We start from the raw sequence: 23,378 nt of genomic DNA, 5'->3' as shown, positions 1-23,378 counted from the left end.
CCACTAATTACCAGCAGTAGCACTGGAAATAACTGCACCTTTTGCAGAGGTGCGATGTGGGTGGATAGTGTGCATCGCGGCCGCAACCACGGTGGGCGAAAACGCACCGTCTCGATGCAGCGGGGTGCACGCTATTGCCCCCCCCCCCCCCGTGGCTCTTCATTCCACTATATTTATAGCAGAATGAAAAATCTAGGCCTTAGTCCGTTACAAGGCACTTTGTCACACACTGAAAGCCCTCAAAATCCTTGGCACCAATCTAGCAAACCTGCCACACTATTAAAAGCACTAACTGCCAAGTCCCAAACAGCAACAATCCTATCCAGGAAAAGACAGCACTGTAATTATTACAGCAGGCCCCAACCTCCTATGGGGAGGTGCAGCCTGGAAAACGTAACACGTAGACGTGCTATTGATCCCTACACGGAAACTACACACTGGCAGCATGCAAACCCAGAGCGAGACCCACAAATTAGAAGCAGAATCAGGCAGACAGACTGAAATGGAAACCCCAAGAAACTAGAGTCTGCATACCATGCAACACCAAAGCGAGAGAGCTTGCAAAACACAAACGATGAAAGAGATGCACATTTCCTGAAGCTGATAGAAATTAAAAGCCTTACCACAAAAGAATGAACAGGAAAAACTGCATAATCTTTGGGGAAACAGCAGTAAAGATATGTTTCTGGCCTGGTAGGAGGATGCACATAACAGGAGTTGAGGCAACGCTGAGCTGCACAGAATCCAGGAATGGGATGGGCCTTTCTGTACTTCGTAAATATTTTTTCTTTTTACCCTGTATGTCTGACTTCGGCAGCGCATGCATAGATTATTAGGACAAGAAAGTTTCTTGAGTCTGCAAGACAGAGAGAGACTGCCTAAAGCCTAGGGACGTGCATTCGTTTTGGCAGGTACGCAGGTACCTCGCCGGCCTTCTAGTACACCGGGGAAAAACGGAGACTATGCATGTGTTTTTAATGAGATACTCACATACTCTCAGTTTCCTCATGGGTATTAGCAGTTGGAGAGGTAGGCAGGCACCCGCCGATTCGGAGAAAACGAATGCAGACGAACGCACATCCCTGCTTAAGGGAAGAGAATGCCAGCGCCAGAACTGTCCTCCACTGCTAACCTGGTTAGGGTTGGCAAAAACCTTCAAAAGAACACAGGATAAAATACAGTTACAGTCATTACCAGGCTCTCCCCTTAAAAAAAATTTATTTTTTAAAATGCCTGTCGTTCAGCCTTTAGCTCAACGTCATGCGCTGATTATAATTAGCCTCCGTTCCTCGGGTAGTACTGACATTACACAGGAATTTAAACAAGCACTAGCATCATTCATTAATCATAACCTGAATTCGGAGAAGGCTGTCTCCCTAATGCACGTTGCAGCTTACTGCTTCAGGTCGACGGCTGCCGCCAACGGCCCATCTCCAGCAACGAGCTTCTAGGGCAGCAGGGAAGAGTCAAACCGCATCGGATTACGATCAGGAGCTATCACATTCTTCTTCTAGGGGACAATGATTGGTGAGTAAAATCTGTTAAGATGCCAAACTCGATTGAAGAAAGCATTTGCTTCCAGGTATTAGTTGAAATTTAAAATTAAAAAGAGGGGAGAGAGAGAGAGAAGCTTCTCTGTGGTCCACACAAGGCATAGGCTAGGCTGGGCAGTGCTAAGGTTTCTAATTGGCCCCATGGAAGGCCCCTGCACCCCAGCAGCTCTCACTGTCTTGTGGGCTGGGTCAGGGGGTGAGGGGCGTTAAGTCAACTCTCCTTCTCACTCTCATCCTAGACGGGGCACATCTCACACTTTGTGACTCTAAAAGGAAAAGCAATAAAGCTTGATTCTGAAATGGCAAAAACAGACACACATACAAAATAAAGGGGACCGGAAAGACAGATCTGGAAGAAGCCGCAGCTGGTGGATAAACGGAGTGAGTGGTCCCCAGGCCACCTCCGCTGAAGGTGGACAAGAGGGCTGGCGGTTCCTGCCGCCGTCCGGGCTCGTGGCTTCAGCTGCAGCTCAGTCTGTCCTGCAGAACCTGGACCGCCAGCCTCATCTGCTCCTCCGTGCCCTGCAGCAGCCGCACCTCGATGGTGTGAAACACGTAGCAGACGCTGGAGACCAGCAGCACCGCGAAAGCCAGGAAAGCCAGCAGGTAGGAGGAGAGCTTGGGGAAGGTCTGTCCCACCTCAGAGCCCAGGGAGGAAAACAGAGCCATGCTGGCCTGTAGCACTAGCAGCAGCAGGCCCAGCACGGCCATGCGTCCCGAGGAGTAGCGCTGGCACTCTGCCGTGTGAAGGCCCACCCTCACCTCGGTCCGGGCTTCGTTCATGGTGTCCACCAGCTGCGGGTTAAGCTCTGAAAGAGAAGGACAGGGCCAGCCCCGATTAGCGCTACCTAGTGCCGCTTAGGCAGGATGCTTCCCAGGGCCTTGGGAGGACAGCAGGATTACTGGGTGAAAGGCCCAAGAAACCCTGCACCCCTCTTTTCTGCTGCATTCATACGAGCAAAATTCCTGGCTGATGTAGCACGCCACCGATCTGTAAGAGCTCAAATGCCATCCTGCTAAATTCGGAAGGCCTGCAAAAACAGTTCTGCTCAGGAGCATAGATCCATGGGACAGAGCAGAGGTTAGGACGGGGACCGTACACTCCCCCCGAGTCCCACTAGGAGAGGCAGGATGCTGAGCCCGATGGCTCTCGAGGCTGACCTGCTATGCTAGTGTTTATGTTCTCCACGTGGGAGACGCAGCTGAACAACTCACTGCACTTTTTGCGTACGGAAAGCAGGAAACCGAATGGCCCGGGGGAGAGGGGCCGTCTCCTTGCAGATTTACCTTCTGTCTTGACCGCCAAACCCTCTGCCTGCCCTGGCTTCTCCACGCAGAGCGTTGCCATCACTGCCTCGTGATCCGAGTAGGGAAAGGTCCTCCCCGGAGCCGTTCCCGCCGTGGTCACCAGCTGATTGCACTTCACTCTGAACCGAGACAGCCCCTGCAAACAAAACCGGGAACCTGCATCACATTTCTACCACTCTCCCGTCGCCTTCACACCCATCCACAAAAGCCGAAGCGCCCGGACAAGTCCGTGAAAGTCTTTACTGAATCTCCCAGGTGTTCAGTTCCCTCCAAACACCGACTGAACGGATGGACTGCGAGCGGCTCATGGGCTGCTCACTTCTTGTATGGACCTAGCATGCAAAGGCAGATCAAGAGCTCGCATCTCTGCCCCTGCCTCACCTGTTACATAGCAGAATGGATTTCTCCTTTGGAACTCAGCTCAATAAAAGCGTCAAAATGATAAGGAGGGACCAGAGTCACCCTCCCTTCCCCCCAGCCACTACTGAATTGCTATTTCCCGGGAGCGGAAGTTCCTTACCTTGTACAGAACGTAGTCAATCCTAATCCCGTGAGGAAACGGCGCCAGCTCCTTTAGGTTGGCATAGCAGTTGTTTGGTAGTAAGGTACAGCCATCCTGGGATCCCTGTGAGGATATTCGGCTCCAGATTACACCGATTTACAACAGTGGGCAGTTACAGAGCAAACATTCTGCAGCGGGCCAGGGGAAGAGCTGCACATTCCCCACCAGCACCTCCTGCTGGGGAATGGGAAGAGCTACACACTCCCCAACGGCACTTCCTGCTGGGGAGGCAAGGTCTAGGGGAGTTGTGAGTACCCTACGACCAATGCTTTTAAATACTTCCCTATTGCTGAGATAGAAATGGAAAGAAGTTTAAAGATCCAGGACAACCCAGCTAATGACTACAGCTAGGAGAGGTTTTGACTGCAGGAGCTGTGAACTCCCACATTAATACTATTGCCACAGGCAAGTACAGAAGGATAACCAATGGGGGGGGGGGGGGGACAGCATGGGAGATCTTTGTGGGGGGTGGTCAGGTGCAGGGGAAGAGGGAGGAGCAGATTTGAAGGGTGCATTAAAAGGCAAGAAAAAAAAAAACCACCACTGCTTATTCGTTCACCTCAAACCGTTCCGTCTCCAGGAAGGCATCACGAAGTCCCGTCCACTCACGCAGCAGTCTCATGCCGACGTCCCTGGGATGCATGTTCAAATCCCCGCCCACTATCAACACATCCGCTGCCTTTGAAGTGTGCCTGAAAAGGAGGCTCAGAGTCATAAAAAAAGAACAAACCTGTCATCTGCACTCCAAGTCTACTCCTGCAGCATGTCACAGGGGTCTCCAAATGGGTTTATCTGGGGGACTCGTACGCCAGGGGCTGTTGAGATCTCCTGCTAATGCTCATCTTACTGCCAAAGCTGGCCTCCTCCTGGGGTTCCTAGCGTGTAACATGTACAGGCCATTCCAGTCAGTCCAGCACAGCTGCAACTACCTCTCTGTCTTTCACCACTTACTTCTTTGCTTTGATTTCTCCAATTAAGGGATCTTTAATTTGTATATGCTTCTTTTGGAGGGTGTTTTCTTTAATAGTTTTCTTCTTTCTTCCAGATTCAAATATAGGGTTTATGGCATAAAAACAGCAGTATTTATTTATTTACACCGGTTAAAGGCTACTGATCCACCCAACTCAGCAGGTAACAATTTACACAGAATAATCAAAACATACTTACGTCTGTACAATACACAGACAAGACAGTATAAAACACTAAATAAAACACAGCCAAAAAAAAAAAAAAAACCAGCTCGAAATAAAAACAAAGTGAAATACAAATGGAAAAGGCTAGGCTAAAAAAACTGGGTTTTTAGGAGCTAAGTCGAATAAAGTCATATTCCAATCTGATCACCTGCGGAAGCACATTCTAAGGTACGGTGCCCGCCACTGCCAAATATGCATTCTGGGGTTCAGGCAAGGGGGGTCTCTTAAGACATGGCATTTCAACAACAGTTTTGTTGAGAAGTACCTTATCTCCCTTATAGTTTCGGGGTCCATCAGCTTCTGTGGTCCGTGTCCTGCTGCAGTGGGTCCACAAACAGGGTCACCATGGCCTATAAAGGCAGTTAAGTAGTGATCCGTGTGGCTACTGCAGCTGGGGATGAGCCCTGGCCTCCCGCTCGCCCAGTGGCCAAAATACAACAAAACTCCCCCCCCCCCCCCCCCGATCCTTAGTTTCTCACCCCAGCCGGTGCGCTCTTACAGCCCCGCTGTTGCAGAGTCATCTGCTGAGATGATCCAAAATCTCCAGCAAAACCAGGGCTCTTGCATCACTATTTCAAAGCGACTGCTGCTGGGCCTACCCCGAGGCAGCGAGAGACGCGAGCTCCCCGCCCCCTACGCCTCCTAAGCACCCGCTCTGGCAAGAGAGGAGAGGGGGACGCTGCTGCGCGGTTCCCAGCCTCCGACTCACCGGATGAACTGGCCCAGCTCCCAAGCCTGCAGCACGCGGTGCGGGAGATATTTATCCTTCTCCCGGCAATATTCGGCGTGGAGCTAGGAGAAAACAAATAGAAGTGGGGGTGAGGTCACTGATGGGGGGGAGCCGGAGGACTGAGTAAGTACGATTGCTGCACAGGTCCGAGAGGGGAAAACATTTCAGAAGTAAACAAAGGGAAAAGGGGGTGCATTTGATATTCTTCTTTATTTCAATTTTAATAATGCTGGAACGAGGAAAAAGAAAAGTGGAGCAGAGATTGGTAAGAAGATTTGAACCTTGCTACGGTAAAGTTCTCTCTCATGTGCTCTCATCCACTCTCATCCTTTGTCTGTGCTTTAAAAAAACAAACAAACAAACAAAAAAAAAACTGTCCCACCTCCACAAAAACAACCGGTAAATGAGTCAATTCCTTTCCTGTCACGTGGGCCCTCTTCCCCGTGTTGGTGCTCACTTACATGCGTGACATAGACGTGGCAGACCATGTCCCCAATGTTCAAAACGAGCAAACCCACTGCTTTGCCACAGAACCAATCTCCATGCTGAATCTGCAAAGAACAATGAGAAGTGAAGGTATTCAAGGAATTAAATAATAAAAAAAAAAACAAAACAAAAAACACCAAACTTGCACGATACAGCATTTTCCCTGTGAGCCCAGGATAAGCATGACTTATTGGTTCCTGCAGGAAAATCACAGCTGGAAAGTGGAGTTATTGTTAGTGATGGAACATTTACTCAGCGCCACTAACCTCCCCAATTTTGTGACCACAGGAGAAACTGCAAAATTAGCTTGTTGCTGCCTAATTGACAACCTACCACAGAATCAACATATCCTGAAGCAATGCCACCACTTAATTCAATCTTTTGACAAAAGCTAGAGTCTCAGTTGTCTCCCTCTTCTCCTGCTCCAGATCCTCCCCTCATAAACTGCCTTTAGGGAACATGGGGTGAGAGGGTGTTGCAGAAGAGGCTCTCCCCTAATCCAGCTCCTTTCCTTCCATTAACTCCATCACCTTCTCCTGTCTTGAAGAGAACAGGAGGGGAGAGATGAAGTTGGATTAGACCAAGAAAGCTGTCAGAATGTTTGATCCCTCTTAAATCAAACCAGAGATTATTTTGATCTAATTCCTGGATGGAGTGAGGATCCTTTAGGAGAATCTCATCCTTATACAAAAGGTTCTTGCACCTGCTTATGCGGCCAATCCTACAACATTTACGAAGACCTGGAGTGTTTTTAGAAATCTGCAACAGTTGGTGTTTCACAGCTGGCCAATAGGGCATTAATTTTAATTCAAAGAAGCCTTGATGATGGACACTACTGGCAAGTTTCAACTTGTGATATGACCCTTTTTTTGTATGTTACCATGTGTCCAATATATATGCACATATTCTGTGTAATTAACAGGCTGACAAACTGCAGATGCTGAGAGCATTTTTAGAATACAGTAGATCATATATTTGGAAAGGCAAGGACTTTAAAAAAAAACAAAAACACAAAACAGGATGGTTACACTATTTCAATTCAAAACACAAACCATGTTTCATAGTTGAAAGTTTGTAACACATGTAACTTGATATATTGTTGATGTTTGTACTTGGTACATTTTATATATATCTGGTATATATACACACTTTAAATATTGTTTAAAAACAAAGTGAATGGTTTTCAATAAAAAAAAATTAACTTTTTTTTTTTTTTTGCAAGTCAGATGTGCATCTTTTTGCAAAATCATTCCAATATGTCACATCAGTACATCAGAATCTTGAAACATCTGCCACAGAACCTGCTGAGTTTTGCCACAGAATCTTGAAAAGTGTGCGGCAGGCAACCGGGGGCTCTGCATATAAGAGTAACATAGTAAATGGCAGCAGATATATGTTAGGGAATAGTTATGATCTGTGTTGCCACGGCTGCTGGGGATAAGCCCTGGTCCCCTGCTCATCCGTCTCAGCACACTTACCAGACAGCCAAAATACAAAGCTTACCCCCCACGAGGATTATATCTGTTTTCCAAGCACTGCTGCTCGGAGTTCATCTCGGAAAAAACAGTCAGATATTTTCACATTTCTCCCCCTGCCCACCACAGCTGCCGGGCCCGGTCTGGGACACTGGCCTCTGATTTTTGATGCTCAGCGGTCCGTGGCTGCGCTATACACTCACCATGTAAGGATAGCCATTGAGAGAGTAACAGTACAGGAAGGTGTCCAGGATCGGGTACGTGGAGAAGACGCACAGTCCGCTGCCGATAACGCCACTGCAAGAGAGAAAGAAAGCAAGCAGAGAGTTACCGCCTCCTCGTCATCATCTCGCTAAAACCCAGCGGGAGCCCGCCATGCGCTTCTCGAAACACCGGACAGTTTTAGGATAAGAACGCCCCTGTAATCACATCTTTTAGAAAGCGTTTTTTTTCCTGTTTTATAACCTTTAAAGGTGGTCCTGGAGAAGCGGGATGGTATAGGAAAGCACGGCCGGAGATGTTGCTGCCTGCCTTCCGAATATTTTATATCCCGTTTTACATTTTTTAAAGGATGCCCTCCCGGCTCTCACAGCAGCACCCCTAGCCAATGGGCATTCATCTGATCTTCTTTCAAACCTGCGAAAACATTTTATCTGGGGAAAAAAAACTCAAGCGGCTCTACGTCTACGCACTGTCGCCCAACTCCTAGCAGCTGACGCAAGCCAGAGTCTCGCGTTGCTCAAGGCTCAGCCTTTTTTTTTTTTATTAACTGATTACGGGACCCACTCAGTAGTTCTCCTTTTAAGCCCATCATGATGGAAGAAACGCCCGAGGACGTCATAAGCCTGCTCTGCCACGTCGTTTCTCACGCACTCGAGCTACGTCGTCAGCAGTTGCGTGGCATTGCAAGTCTTCTGCAAGCACTAGGGTTTTGGTGCTGCTGTATTCCCACCACGTTCGGCGATAAAAAAAAAAACGCAGTCTTCACGATCTCCCAGAAAAAGCCTTGGACAAAAAAAAAATCCTAGCAGCTCTCTGAGCAGAAAAAGGCCGTGCTGTGTCTCAGAGCACGGCCGCCGGTACTCGTATATGTGAAGTGAACGATAGCACATCGCCGGGTGGAACGGTAATTTCAAATTACAAACCCCCCCCCCCCCCCAAATCTGAAACATATTTCCAGGAAAAACCAAAGGCTGGGGGGTCGATGGCACCCGGGCTGTGAAAACTCCCCAGCCTGGGCACCCGTGGCACTAGGATGGCACCGCCCTAGGACAGATATGGGAGAGTCCTCTCCAGGGTGCCCTCTGCTCCCTGAGGCGGTAATTAACCCTGAAGCGCCAGCCCCTGTCTCCTGGAAACAGCCGATAAAGGGAAGAATGGCTTACAGAAATCATTAACTGGAAGAACAGGTTCCTTCCCCCCAAGAAACAAACACCCCCCACCCTCCCCCACCACAGAACGAGCACAAGCCATGGGGCTCATCAACAGAGAGAGAGAGAGAGAACAAGGTACGACCTGGTGTTTCCCTTACACACAGGGTGAACATATAGCTCCATATCCGAGACCACAAGCCGAGCCAGTCCTGGTTTTACTCCCACTGCATACAGGGAGATGTAGTCCTGTTTTAATTAGGGTCAGGGCCGGTGCGAGAGTTTTTGGCGCCCTAGGTGAATCTTTGGTCATTCAAGCCCCCCTCCACCTTACCTCCTATACGGTGCTCCCTCCTCCACCTTTCCTCCTATACGGTGCTCCCTCCTCCACCTTACCTCCTATACGGTGCTCCCCCCTCCACCTTACCTCCTATACGGTGCTCCCTCCTCCACCTTTCCTCCTATACGGTGCTCCCTCCTCCACCTTACCTCCTATACGGTGCTCCCCCCTCCACCTTACCTCCTATACGGTGCTCCCTCCTCCACCTTACCTCCTATACGGTGCTCCCTCCTATCAGTGGTGCCAGCACAGTGCTCCTTTCATCGGTGGCTATGGCTCAGCAGCCCTCGGGGGGGGGGGGGGGGTAGGGATTTTGCCTCCTCCAAGATGTCAGTGCTGTAAGTGACCGCCTCTCGTTTGCCTGGCCCGGTTAGGGTACTCAATAAGGAAATCAGATTAAAACCAGGACTGGCTCAGCACCCTCCCCCTGGACAGGGAGCGATCTGGTCACCACACGTATCCAGCGTTCCCGCCCACTCCAGCTCTGCACAAATTCACAGAAGTGGGTTGAGGGTCCAGATGGACCCGCACCACGATCTGGGTTTAAAGCTACCGGTCTGGTCGCCAGCGCTGGGGCCGGGATACATCAGCAGTGCCAGCTTGGTCGTACCTCTTGAAAAAGTGGGAGAAGGGGTGGCTGTTGGAAAGCTTCCTTTTTAGGCTGAAATAATCTCTCTCACTCCATATCTGGGAAAGAAAGAAGGAAAACACATTTAAAAGTGACTAATGGAGGGATTCCATCCCTCTGGCCTGCGCAGCCAGTTTTGTTAGGGATCTGCATTAGTTTCCTCCGATTCGGCAGTTTGCTTATGTCGCCAACTTTACAGTACACACGGGAAAATGGAACAGGCGGAAGCGAATGCACATCCCTAATTTTATCAACAAACAAAACTAATAATAAAATTAAGAGGTTCTGACTTATCCAGCTAAGTGACAGCATCTGAATATCCAGCCACTTAGGTGGATAACTACATATTTGGCTTAAGTGGTGGGCAGGATGGTAGTTGTTCTGGGAGGAGCTGCTCGTCCGGCTAACTCAGCCAGATCAGTAGCGATATTTAGACTTATTCCGCTAACTTAGCCGGATAAGTCAGACCTGCTCTTCAGCTGGATAAATGTATCTGGTGAACAAAAAAATCATCTGGGTTAATTCAACAGCATGGCCAATGCCGCTGAATATCTTGGCTAAGTTAGCTGGATGTGTTTATCCGGCTCACTGCCCTAACCAGCTAGGTTTTGAAAATCGCAAGCCATTTATGTCACAAACTCAATCTATAAATAATAAAAGTGGAGTAGCAGGAGCTCCAACAATGCGTTTCCAATAATTTAGTAGACTTCCCCTTTAAGTGGAAGCTCCTCCTACTTCAACACGTCCAATCATGCACCACCAATTTCTTTTGGATGCACTCCCCCTGGTTCTGCTCCATCTGACAGAAGCCTTTTTTAAAGGTGAAGGCACCCTTAGAGCACCCGCCTCCAGCAAATTACTGGCCACGCCCACCGTTACAGACCCGTTAGCCGGGGCGCTCCTGCGTTAACGTGCGTCACTGGGCAAGTCACTTCCCCCTCCACTGCTTCAGGGGCAGACTGTGAGCCCTCTGGAGACAGGGAAATAACCTGCAGCATCTGAACATGATCCGCTCCGAAGTGGCGAATACATAGATCAAACAACAGCATTTCCCAGTCTGAATATTAAGGTATGTGGATGAAGCGTGACCCAAGGAGCAGGTTACTCAAGACCAATCCACTAAAATTTTGCAGAAGGTAAGCGGAAGGAGCAGGCCATGCTGGTGAAACTGGGGCGCTCCAGCCGGAGCACCGTTCTGGTCCGTGAAGAACTGGGATTGCTTCAGTACTAGAGTCAAGGTTTGGAGGGACTCCTACAACAAACCCAGCGCCGGCAGGATTCTGCCCCCACACGCGGGGCTCTGGTGAGCTCCTCGTGGGCCTTGTTATGCCAAGATTTCGAACCAAAGCTAATGGGGGTTTGCTATAACAACGGGTGTGAAGACTTATGCAATCAAGACTCTGGTTTTTCATTCTTAAAGCAATCACTTTTGCAAAACTTCTAGAATTATTCTTTCAGCATGAAAGTGTAGAGGATGTTGGGTAGTGAAAAACTCCTGCTTTAATGAATTTTGGATTTGTATTTCTGAGGGAGCAGAATTTGAAAACCATACAAGGGTGTGAAGGCTTTTGCAAAGCAGTGCACTAACTATTTTAGATTAAAGTATTTACTGATGCGTTAGACTAATGATGCTGAGGTAGGTTTATTATTGGACTTTTTTTTTTCTTTGTAAACTGTTCTGGGTTGTCCTATGGGTTCAAGGTAGACACTGAAATTAACGAAACATGAGAGAAAAAAAGTCCACGTGATATTTTTAAACATTTTTTTGCAATGAATTTTAGAGCTCATGGTTTATGCACGAGCTGGACATTACGAGAGAGAAAAGAACCGTATGATTCACGGGAAAGGCAAAGCTGCAATTTAGAGAGGGTGGGAGGGCAGTGCCACAGTGAAAAAAATCATACCAGTTCTGTACAAGAGACAAAATTTGTCAAGGAAGATGTCTGCAATTTATAGGGCCAGCCAACAAGAGTCAGGACTCTACAAAGGAAAACATAGAATGTGGGCCAGCTTATCTTAGATTGCTACTTTACCCAAGGATCCCCGGCATCAGGGTCAGCCCGGCAAGCAAGTTCTGATGTTTACCTAACGCCTTTGTCACTCCCACATCTCGGAACGGAGCCCTGCAGTTTAAGTTCCGCACACCCCCGCCCCCCTGGGCTGGTTTTGAAATAAGAATTCTAAACATAAATCGCCGAAATGTAATCTGATAAACCTAACAATATCTGTAAAAATAGCAAGCAGCTGCTCGGGGTAGACCAAACAGAGACTATCACAATGCCCCTGCACAGATCCATGGTGGGACCGCACCTCGGAGCACCGCGCTCGCTTCTGCTCCCTCCATCTCAGGAAAGATGGTGAAAGGGGACGGAACGGCCAAGCAGCTTTACAAGAGGCAAATAGGGCATGGTACTGAGACCAGGGGATGCCCCGTGACAGCAATAGGTGGCAGATTTTAAACTAATCTGATAAAGCATTTCTTTCCTCAACGCACAATCTAGGAAGTGGTTGCTGGAGCATGTGGTCAAGGCATCTCGCATTGCAGAGTTTAATGAAGTCCCTGGAGGCAAAGCCCTTACACAATTATTAGCCGGATAGACTTGGAGGAAAGCCACTGCTTATCCCTGCAAAACGGATGACGGGGTGCTTCCTAGAGATCGGGATTGACCGCTGATGGCGATAGGACGCTGGGCTAGATGGACCCGCGGTCTGACCCAGCACAGCGATTCTTATGCTCTTCTATGGAAATGAAATTACAATCTTGCATTTCTGCACTGGCCCTAGCTTGTTAGGTTTTAGAATCTGAACTCCGCAGCTCACCAACCTGAACATAAGAAATTGCCATGCTGGGTCAGACCAAGGGTCCATCAAGCCCAGCATCCTGTTTCCAACAGAGGCCAAAACCAGGCCACAAGAACCTGGCAATTACCCAAACACTAAGAAGATCCCTTGCTACTGATGCAATTAATAGCAGTGGCTATTCCCTAAGTAAACTTGATTAATAGCCATTAATGGACTTCTCCTCCAAGAACTTATCCAAACCTTTTTTGAACCCAGCTACACTAACCACATCCCCTGGCAACAAATTCCAGAGCTTTATTGTGCGTTGAGTGAAAAAGAATTTTCTCCGATTAGTCTTAAATGTGCTACTTGCTAACTTCATGGAATGCCCCCTAGTCCTTCTATTATCCGAAAGTGTAAATAACAGATTCACATCTACTCGTTCAAGACCTCTCATGATCTTAAAGACCTCTATCATATCCCCCCTGAACCTGCTTTCATCATCAGCCGCCCCTAGCCCATCACCTGCCCCTGCAGGTTCTTACCTCCTGCAAAAGGACAAGGTCGAAGTTTTCCCGGCTCAGGAAATCTCCAATCAGCTCGATACGCTCCTCACGCAGCTTGCTCATATAACGGATCGCCCTGGCACGCAGAAACAGAAGGAAATAGCGTAAAATAGGGACTTTCTGGCTCATCCTCGGATAACTGCCCTAATGGGACACCCCCCATGCTGCATGGCGTTTGGGAAGAGGTGGGGGGGAGAGCAAGCTCCTCCTGTCTCTGGCCAGTATGAACTGGATAAATTACTAATTTTCCCATTCACAAAATGCTTCTATTTAATTCTGCTGGGAGACTGGCAGTGTCAGGTTACATGGTTGCCAGAGGAATTAAGGCACCACAGCTGCATTCAGTCCTTCTTGGACAGATGTTAACACGGCTCTCAACCACATCACCCCAAGATAGGCTCAACCTTCTCCCATACTGAAACCATGACCCTTTCCTACTGACACGGTTTCAGGATACAGAGACCTCCACGCACGCACAGGATGCCTGAATGACTGCTATGCAACGCCCAATAATCCGCCACCGTCCTCCGAGAGCAGGACAAGGATCAGAGACGGCCTGGGACAACAGTCGCATTCAGACTAGCGCAAGGTGGGAAAAGTGATCTCAAAAAGCTTGTGCACTAGGACATCGTTTTATGTTGGCTCCCGGCGAGCAGAGCGTGAACTCTGAACTCACCAGCAGTTCAAATCAAACACTCGCAGCTGGAGAGCGGGCTCAGTCTCCATAGCGAAGGGGTGTGCCAGCAGCTGTTCCTCCACCTCAACTTACGAGGATGCGAGAAGAGATCTTGCTGCAATCCTGAAGAGGGAGAAGTGTCGGTCAGAGCTTAATGTCCCCATTACAAGTCCCATGTGCCCTCACATGGAATACAGGATGGCAGAGAAAGACCCAACTGGCCCATCCCATGGAATACAGGATGGAATACAGGATGGCAGAGAAAGACCCAACTGGCCCATCCAGTCTGCCTAGCATAGCTGCAGAGGAAGACGGAGAGCACGGTTTTAGTCTTCCATTAAATGCACCACATCAGAGAATCTGAGGAGGGAGCGCAACCTGTTTTTTTTTTAGGTTTGGGGGAAGTTTTCAAATAAAATGGAGAAATTAATATGCTCCAATTGTACCCAAATGACTATAAGCTATCAGGGAGTGCCTTGGCCAAGCAGCTTGCTAGTCTTACTCATCACCTTCCCCGTCGCCCTCCCCCCTTCAGGTGCCCTTTCAGCAAAGCAGAATAGGACAACAGAGTCCACCCCAAGGCCACCCATTGCTGAGGCAACACTGCAAAAGCGCGCTCTTCTGCAGTCTCCACTGTAGACGCAGCAACTCTGACCGGTTTAAGGAAGCATAAAGCAATAAAACCAGAAGTGATGATGGTGCACGAGGCTTCACAGCAGCTCAGAATCAAGGTTTGATAACATGGGGCCTGTGGCTTTGACAAGCAGCAGTGCAAGAATGAAAAAACAAAAAGAAACCCAAAATATAGATAACAGAGCACTCACTTAAAAACAAACATCATATTTCAGCTCTTTCTCTTTGATTCTCAATTTCTCTTCTCTTATTTAACGGATCCTATCCTCATGAAGCTTACTAAACTGCGCACTCATCAGAGCCAATGCAGGAAAAATTAGGAATACAGCACGGACAGCTAAGGGTCTGGACCCCTTGAGACCACTTTTCAGAACTCGCCCCTTATTAAAACAAAAGTTATAAATAGAATAGGTGTAATACAAAAAGAGAAAGGCATGCAAAGTAATAGATAAAAAAAAAAATAAAGCAATACAATCATTTTATTTTGCAAAATATAAAAATCAATAAACATGAAAGTGCCATCTGGAAGACTCTACCTCAGCGCCTTCTCCTCCAGGTGACAAAGATTCCTCTTGCACCAGGACCCTTTAGACTGGTAGACAGCACTGGTAATGCGGGTGCTGCTCTAGAAGGTAAACACGGATATTTTCAGCAGAATGAACGGATCAGGCAGGAGATTCCTGCCCCTAAGAGCTTACAAGAAGTGGACTAAAGAGGAGGGCGAGGATGAGGCGTGATGGTGGGGGGTCATAGAGGACCGAGTTTGCACGCTACAGCCTGCTCGTTACCTCTTTAACGCCCACCAGGGCCTCTCGTGACTCGCGGCGTCAGGCTCCTGCTGCCTCCGGTACACCCAGTGCCGGGCTGCCCCTTGCTTGCGAGCCGCCCTTCTCGCGTCCGCACCGGCACTCCGGGAGCCAGCGCGCTGCACGCCGGAACCTGTAGTTCATCCCCGCCCACAGACGGTTGCGGAGGAAGGGCCCGTCGGAGTGCGGAAAACGACAAGCCCCGGCATGCAAAGCGCCAGCCGGCTCCTGGGCTCTGATAGGAAGAAGTGGGTAGGAGGAAGGTGCCAGCAGGCAGCGCGCTGTGCGACTGGTTCTGAGGCTGCACAGGGGCCCGTCTCTCCTCCCCTACACGAATATCCTGCTTGCATATTACTAACCTATTTGCATATTCATTTATCTGCTTCTCTAGTATTCCTAAATCGTGAGCAGAGCCCCATGCATCTGCCAATGAGAGGCTGGGCGATGACTGATAAACTGCACGGCAGCTTTGCTGGGCAGGGTGTGGCACATCTGGGCAACAATGCATGCACCAAACCTAACTAATGATTATCAGAAACGGGGATTTCCGGATGCTACTGACAAAAAAAAAAAAAAAGTTTCATTCATTAACGGTGGTAGAAACCAATGCAGTTGGGATTATTACCTGCCAGCGTTACTCATAGCGCGTGCAGATCTGTTATGAGATAGTAGCAGACAATCCACTTGCTGGTATTGCCTCATTTGAGCATAATAACAGGGTTGCCTTAACCCTGCTGTAAAAGACATGAGTAAAAACATGCTCTGAACTTCAGGGTTGGTTTTCTTTACTCGTACCCAAAAAAAAAAAAAAGTTAACTCTGGATGCAGTAAGCTAAGGGTATGTTAATGTATTGGTAATTTTTTTTAAAAGGCCAGCTTACTCAAAAATGGGCACAGAAAGACATGTATAAAATGTGGTTTATGCTTATAAACCTTGTTTTTCACTCAAATTGGTATAAACCATGTTTATGTGCACAAATTCAGGCCGATTTAATAAAAGCCTGTTAAAAACGGTCACTCATTTAGCTGCCTGCTGCCAGGAATGTGCTAGGGGCATACATTTGTCCCTAGCGCCTCCTTGGCAGCACGACCCATTTAAATACTCAATTGCGCGCCCAGGAGAAGTGGCTGGGCATGCGTTAGGAAAGCACAGATGTATTGCTTCGGCCCTTTTGTTAAATCAAGAGAAAAGCTGTGCAGACCCACATGCTATGTGCCCACAGCAGAACACACCTTACACCAGGACCTTGTATAAAGAGCAGTAAAGATGAAAGAACACGTCTTGCCTTTTTATTGGACTAGTTTAAGATATTTGTGAGCAGGTTATTAGGTCTCACTCATTTTGCATTACCTGATAAAGGGAGCATTAGTGCTCCACATCTGCTCACAAATGCATTAAATTAATCCAATAAAAAGGCATCACCTCAAATGTAGTTGTTGACCTTTCAATCTCCATTCTATTGACATAATAGGGAACTTTTGATGTCAACCCATCCTGAAATGGTCATCGATTTTTGGGCTGGGGGGCATTGAGAGGATGCACACATACTTTGTCTTCTCTCTAACACACTCACACATGCTCACTTACACCCTCACTCCTCTCATTTCCCACACATATGCAATCTCCCACACCCATTCACCTACTCTCCCTCACATACACATATTCACATACCCACTCATGTATACTTCCTCACACACACACATGGTTACTCACATACACTCCTTCACACAATCTCCCACACACCCATTCATCTACACTCCCTCACACACATGCCCCCTCATGTATACTTATTTATTTTTCTATACCGACATTGTTTTTCTATACCGACATTTTCTATACCAACATTCGACATTCACCTACTCTCCCTCACATATGCACACTCACATACCCATTCATGTATACTTCCTCACCCATACACATGGTTACTCACATACACTCCTTCACTCACTCTCTCTCACACACACTCACAATCTCCCACACACCCATTCACCTACGCTCCCTCACACACACACACACACACACACACACTCACTCAAGTATATTTCCTCCCATACAGATGGTTACTCAATACACTCCTTCACTCACTCCTTTACTCACTCTCTCCCACACACACTCACAATCTCCCACACACCCATTCACCTACGCTCTCTCACACACACACACACTCATGTATACTTCCTCCCACACACATGGTTACTCACATACACTCCTTCACTCACTCTCTCACACACACAATCTCCCACACACCCTTTCACCTACTCTCCCTCACATACACACACCCACATGCCCACTCATGTATACTTCCTCCCACACACATGGTTACTCACATACACTCCTTCACTCACTCACACACACAATCTCCCACACACCCTTTCACCTACTCTCCCTCACATACACACACCCACATGCCCACTCATGTATACTTCCTCCCACACACATGGTTACTCACATACACTCCTTCACTCACTCACACACACACATCTCTTTCTCGCAAACATACTCACTCATTCTCTCTCTCTCTTGCCCCAAACTCACAAGGAGCAGCAGCTTCCTCCATGGGGTCCGCAAGGCCAATAGAACTCTTCCTCCAGCCACGTAAACAGATGGAATTCTTCTTCCTGATTATGCGGCCAATGCTCCTCTCCTTTCTGCCTGCACAGGGCTCGCACAGACACTTCTCTGCCACACCCAGAGTTTTCTAGTGTTAACCTGGCAAGGCCTTTAGAATTCCAGAGTCTCTGGGACAAATCGGGAAAACTCCCAGGTAATTGTATGTCTATTGATATGACTAATAGTGCCCAAAGACCTTTTATGTTAAAACAATCTATAATAAAGTTCTTTTAAATCTGTGCAATGTTTTATCTAGATTACACATTGTGTAATGTACATGCTATAAAACGTAACATTAGAAATAAAGAGGATCGGTGGATTGAAACTCTGTTATACTGATAAAGGAGATACAGGTTAACCATTAAAAAACAAAACATATATCTGGTGATACCTTTTTACTAGCTTTCAGGAGCTAATACTCCCTTCCTCTGGTCAGAAGGGAATGTTAGATCCCGAAAGCTAGTCAAGAAATGTGTTGTCAGTCCAATAAAAAAGTATCACCTGATAACAAATAAAAGCAAAAAAATATGTATAACTTTTATCTCCGTGTATTCAAGTGGACTAACATGGCAACTTTATACAATGATAAAGAGCAGGATGTTCCCAGATCATGTAACAACTTCCACAGAAATCAGGTCCCCTGAAGCTTGATCTGTTCCTAGCATGTTATTTTCTGTACCTAGGAACTCCCTGGATTTTGCCGGGAGACTCCAGGAATTTGTATAACTTGCCAGCTCTGGCAGGGTTCTCCCTGTTTATTGCTTCAGTCCCTCCCTCCTGTTGTGGGTTGGGGGAGCATTGAGAGGAATGCACACTGTCTTCTCTCTAACACACTCACACAAGCTCACTTGCATCCTAGGAGTAGCCTAGTGGTTAGAGCAGTGGACCACGACCCGGGGAAACCAGGGTTCAAATTCCACTGCCTCTCCTTGTGATCTTGGGCACGTCACTTTACCTTCCATTGCCTCAGGTACAAAATTCGATTGTAAACCCTGTGGGGATAGACAAATACCTATAGTACTTGAATGTAATCCGCTTTGAAGTGCTGAAAAGCAGAATATAAATAACAAATATAAATCCCCCACATGCTGACTCTTGACAGGCAAGAAGAGGTGGTGAGGCAGTGATGGATGCATTAGAAAACAATTGCTCTGCTTCCCTGTCCAGCGTGGGCAGGCAGCATGTAGGGGGCAACAGGAGGTAGGGACTGGAGCAGACGCAGCCCAGCCTGCAGCACTCTGCGATCCCAGGACTAGGGGCAGAGCTGGGGAGGGGGCAGGCAGGCAACATATAGGGGCAACAGGACATAGGGACTGGAGCAGACGCAGCCCAGCCTGCAGCACTCTGCGATCCCAGGACTAGGGGCAGAGCTGGGAAGGGGGCAGGCAGGCAGCATGTAGGGGGCAACAGGAGGTAGGGACTGGAGCAGACGCAGCCCAGCCTGCAGCACTCTGCGATCCCAGGACTAGGGGCAGAGCTGGGGAGGGGGCAGGCAGGCAGCATGTAGGGGGCAACAGGAGGTAGGGACTGGAGCAGACGCAGCCCAGCCTGCAGCACTCTGCGATCCCAGGACTAGGGGCAGAGCTGGGAAGGGGGCAGGCAGGCAGCATGTAGGGGGCAACAGGAGGTAGGGACTGGAGCAGACGCAGCCCAGCCTGCAGCACTCTGCGATCCCAGGACTAGGGGCAGAGCTGGGGAGGGGGCAGGCAGGCAGCATGTAGGGGGCAACAGGAGGTAGGGACTGGAGCAGACGCAGCCCAGCCTGCAGCACTCTGCGATCCCAGGACTAGGGGCAGAGCTGGGGAGGGGGCAGGAAGGAAGTCTGGGAGCTGTCGCTTTAGGGGACTTATTAAGGGGGGAGGGGATAGGAGAGTGCTGGGGTCATCCCTGTGGGAGGAGAGGAAGGCAGGAATTAGAAGGGAAAATGATGGAAAAGAAAAAAGTTGCCCTGCTCCACTAATCAACAGCAATCTCAGGGCGAGCACAGCTGAGAAGCTCCCAGGTATGGTTTGCTGGGCACTGCCAGTGTCCCCAGGCTAAGTTCATTAGAAAGTAAGCACACCTAGTGACTCCACTCTTCCTTTTCTTTACTTAATATGTAAGGAGACAGCACGATTACCATATGCTAATCTAACTATTTCCAGCAATGCACAACCTTATATCATTTTGGGTAATTCATAGTGGAGAGCATCATCGCATTAGGTAGTACTCAGGTTCTAACTGGAGCTTGCACTCCTGTGTGCAAAATGTGGTCCCACATAAGGTCAAACTATGATTTAGTCCAATTACAGCTTAGTTAACTATGTTTCTCTGCATCTTATGAATAATAATACCATGCTTAGGTACAGTCTGCATTGTTTACAGCTGGCAGTAAGCAAATTCTATGAGATCTGCACCGTAGCTTTGGCTTGGAAAAAGTACAAATAGGCCAAAGGCCAGCTTTCTAAAATCATGGTGATTCACAGTGAATTTTCCTCCGACCTTTCACGAAAGTCAAGTTCTAAATGCTTTTGAAAAGCGTTTTCACTTTAGACAGCTATTTAATACATTAGCACAGCATTTTCCCTTTAGAAGACCAACCTGCAAACATTCCACCCTTTGTTCAAAAGGCAGAGAGAGATGTGCTGAATAATCATTCATGTTCAAACGGCTCAGAGAAGTGGAAAAGCAGCTTTCCCGTTTTTCGAAAGCTGCATTGGACAGGACCAAGGCTCTTACGTTGCGCGCTGTTCTGTCCTTGGAGGAAGCGCACCCCCTTGAAACCGGTTGATGTGCGTTTTCTGTGGCAGACCCCGCCCTCTGCCATGCTCTGACCAGTGGCAGGCTGCAAGTATTTATTTATTTATAATTACATTTATTTATTGCACCCAGCATGATGTGATCGTTTCATGAATGCCGGTATATAAAAACCTTACATAAATAAAAATAAATAAGTACATCTGCATTACTTTACAGGCCCTTTCAGAAGGATTCAGGATGCTGTACTGGTTGGATTAAAAAGTTCATAGTGCTGGGAGCTTCAGCCAGAATTGCATATTTTTATTGTTTGAGACTAATTATTTATCATCATGTAATTCGCCTGGCACAGCTGGTACGATTAGAGGCAGAAAATAAATCCATTTACATAACGTAAAATAAATAAACTTTACTATGCCCGACAGTCTCATGACAAATAAAACACGCTACATGAATTCCTTTTTTTTTTTTTTCAAAGCTCTGCCCTTTGCAATACTGACTCAATATTTTAAAAGAACACCCACCCTGCGTAACTAAGGCACTTTACTGCTAAATTGTTTTAAGGCAATTCTTTAAGCCAAGTCCCTTGAACTTGTGCCCTTTTTGGCACCTTACAGACTGACCAGGCGTGAGCTTTCCAGGGCAAGAGACCACTTCGGCAGTCCGACTTTCCTCTGCTCTTCGCCAGATGTCCTGTATTTCTTTATATCGAGTTTAATTTAAATGTTTTCTTGGTCAAGCCTGAGGCGGACATGCTTTCTCTCCTCTGTGCTCGTGTAATGTACCTCATCTTTCTCCTGGGTGTCGGGTAGGAGCTCCCTTTCCTTAAATCCGGCTGGAGGGGCTCCATGTTGGTAAACTCCCAAGAAGTGGGATTCTCAAAAATGGCTCTCAACAGTATTTTGCTAATAATTAGGAGACCTGTGGGCATGAGGGAAGTAGCCTGGATACTTAGGGAAAAATCCCTCAAGAATGTTGCACTGGTGTTGAAGCAGATTTGGTAAGGTGTTTGAGCGAGATGGCCCCACAAAATAAAATAGATGTTTGGCTTGAAATCCATGGGCAGAGTCCAAAGGCGGTATTTTTCAATGTGTTTCCTTCTTTTCAATCTTGATTTCAACTTTTTCAAATCAAAAATGGATTAAAAAGAAAAGCCTCAGGGCTGGCTCGGAGCTCAGTGGCAGTGCTGTGCACTAGGAATGTGCATTCGTTTTTGGGAAATAATGCACACCATTTCCCAAAAATGTAAAAGAAAAAAAAATTAGAAAAATAGAACATTAAAACAAAAAAAATGAACAAAAATCCCCCCCAAAATGAATTAGCAAAATGGAAAAAAAATGAGTGTACACATCCCTGTGTACTGCTTGCAGAGGGATCTGGGTTCAATTCCCAGTCCAGGGCTTTGCTCCACAGGTCAGCTGAGTCCAGTTTTGCTGAGGAGGCCCTGGGAAGAGGGCCTCATGATTGCAGGGTTCTGAAAGGAGCTCTAGCGCAAGACTGCGCTGACGCTGGTAGGGATAACATATGGAGGAACAAATTCTACCATTTGTTCATTTGGGAGAAGGAGAACACCTTTGTGTTCAGTTATACAATCTGTTAAAGAAAAGTCAAATTGGTTGAGGGTTGGGCCATGAATCTGGGTCAATACTTGAAATACAAAAAAACTGGGTTCTTTTTCATAGATAGCAAACTTTCATAGCTCAGAGCCCTGTTAAATTATTTTGGAGGGAGCAAGATTTGCCAGCAGCACATTCTGGCAGGAACCCCCAAAATATCAGTGGGTCCCACTGGAACGTCAGGAACCTCCAAAAAAAAACACAACGCACCCCACAAGCAGCCATATCTGACCCCATAGATTGTCACTGGGAATGGCGCGCCAGCATTCCTCACTGCCGCCACCACCGCAGCTGCTTTAGGTGCAACACGGAAATAGGAGGACAAAGAAAGAATGACAGGCTCATTATTGCCTGCCCATTTTTCCTTCCTCATAGCAGGGAAACACCCCACGTCCTTCTTAATCGATGCGGTACGGATGCTGTGTTTGCATATTGTGACCTCATATGTTTCAAATCACTCTGAACTGGTTCTGGAGGGGCGATGAGGCGGGATGAAGATCTCTGCTTTTACGTTCGCTTCCCCACTGCCAACCATCCACTGCGCTTGTCTTATATTTTCTCAAATTCTGGTAATACTATTGCCCGCCCATCCCCACTTCCGTTAGGAGGGGGCTCCTGGTGGTTTCTGTGCAGAATTTGCTCCTCTCATCATTAGCCTTTGCCCTGGAACTCCCTTGCCACCTTGACTCTCTTACAGTCCCACCTTCTACCTCCTCTACGGATTTCAATCCTTAGCCCAATGTGGCAGAAAGCAGCAAAGAAAAGCCCGACACGTTTTAGGCGACCCATGAAGAAATCATTTTAATGCTTTTTCAGCAGACATGTTCTCCGAGCTCCCTCACGTTCGCCAAGTTGACAGATAATAGTAACACAACAAATATATGATACAACCCATCACAGTTGGATTAAAAAAAAAATACACAAAATTTATAATACATTAAAAAAACAAAACAAAACCCCAAGGAGGACATTTTCCATTGTGGACTGACACAGTTCTATCAATGATACTTGGAATCCTGGCAGTTTTCCAAAAGTAATAAAAAATAAAACAAACATTGAATAAAACAGTAAGATTAAAAAGCAAGAACAGTACTTCATGTGTGAGTCATAAATACATTGGGTGGGGGTCTTTGGGACCCGGTAGCATCTCAAGGCCACGCAGCACCATCTGATAGAGTGGGGATGCGAGGGGAGGGAGAAGAGGAATTTGCTTGCCTGTGGCTATGTTGTCTCTCTCTGTCTCACTCTGATATTTGGGGAGTGGGGGGGGGCAATTTTGCATGGGACTTGTCTGCAATCTCCTTGGCC

The 23,378-nt window shown here is 47.6% G+C and overlaps 1 protein-coding gene across 3 annotated transcripts; it reads right to left on the bottom strand.

Annotated features, from left to right (window-relative positions):
• On the bottom strand, positions 1 to 15,418 carry SMPD2 (sphingomyelin phosphodiesterase 2). 3 transcript variants are annotated; one of them, XM_029572854.1, is made up of 12 exons: positions 15,090 to 15,418; positions 14,838 to 14,926; positions 13,669 to 13,791; positions 12,972 to 13,068; positions 9,628 to 9,704; positions 7,511 to 7,604; positions 5,808 to 5,897; positions 5,326 to 5,408; positions 3,983 to 4,115; positions 3,382 to 3,486; positions 2,841 to 2,997; positions 1 to 1,510 (listed from the first exon to the last, which is right to left on the bottom strand). In XM_029572854.1, exons 3-12 carry the CDS (start codon positions 13,716 to 13,718, stop codon positions 1,488 to 1,490), a joined length of 909 nt encoding a protein of 302 aa, XP_029428714.1. In that variant the 5' UTR covers positions 13,719 to 13,791; positions 14,838 to 14,926; positions 15,090 to 15,418; the 3' UTR covers positions 1 to 1,487. The 3 variants fall into 3 exon arrangements, with proteins under 3 accessions (XP_029428714.1, XP_029428712.1, XP_029428713.1); XM_029572852.1 differs by having other exon boundaries at positions 1 to 2,362; positions 15,090 to 15,414; XM_029572853.1 differs by lacking the exon at positions 13,669 to 13,791 and having other exon boundaries at positions 1 to 2,362; positions 15,090 to 15,415.
• Between the last annotated feature and the right edge of the window lie 7,960 nt (positions 15,419 to 23,378).

This window comes from Rhinatrema bivittatum, chromosome 12, assembly GCF_901001135.1.
Source record: "Rhinatrema bivittatum chromosome 12, aRhiBiv1.1, whole genome shotgun sequence".
Taxonomy (NCBI): domain Eukaryota; kingdom Metazoa; phylum Chordata; class Amphibia; order Gymnophiona; family Rhinatrematidae; genus Rhinatrema; species Rhinatrema bivittatum.
Note: the sequence above shows the minus strand (reverse complement) of the source record. Positions and strands in the feature narration are given on the sequence as shown.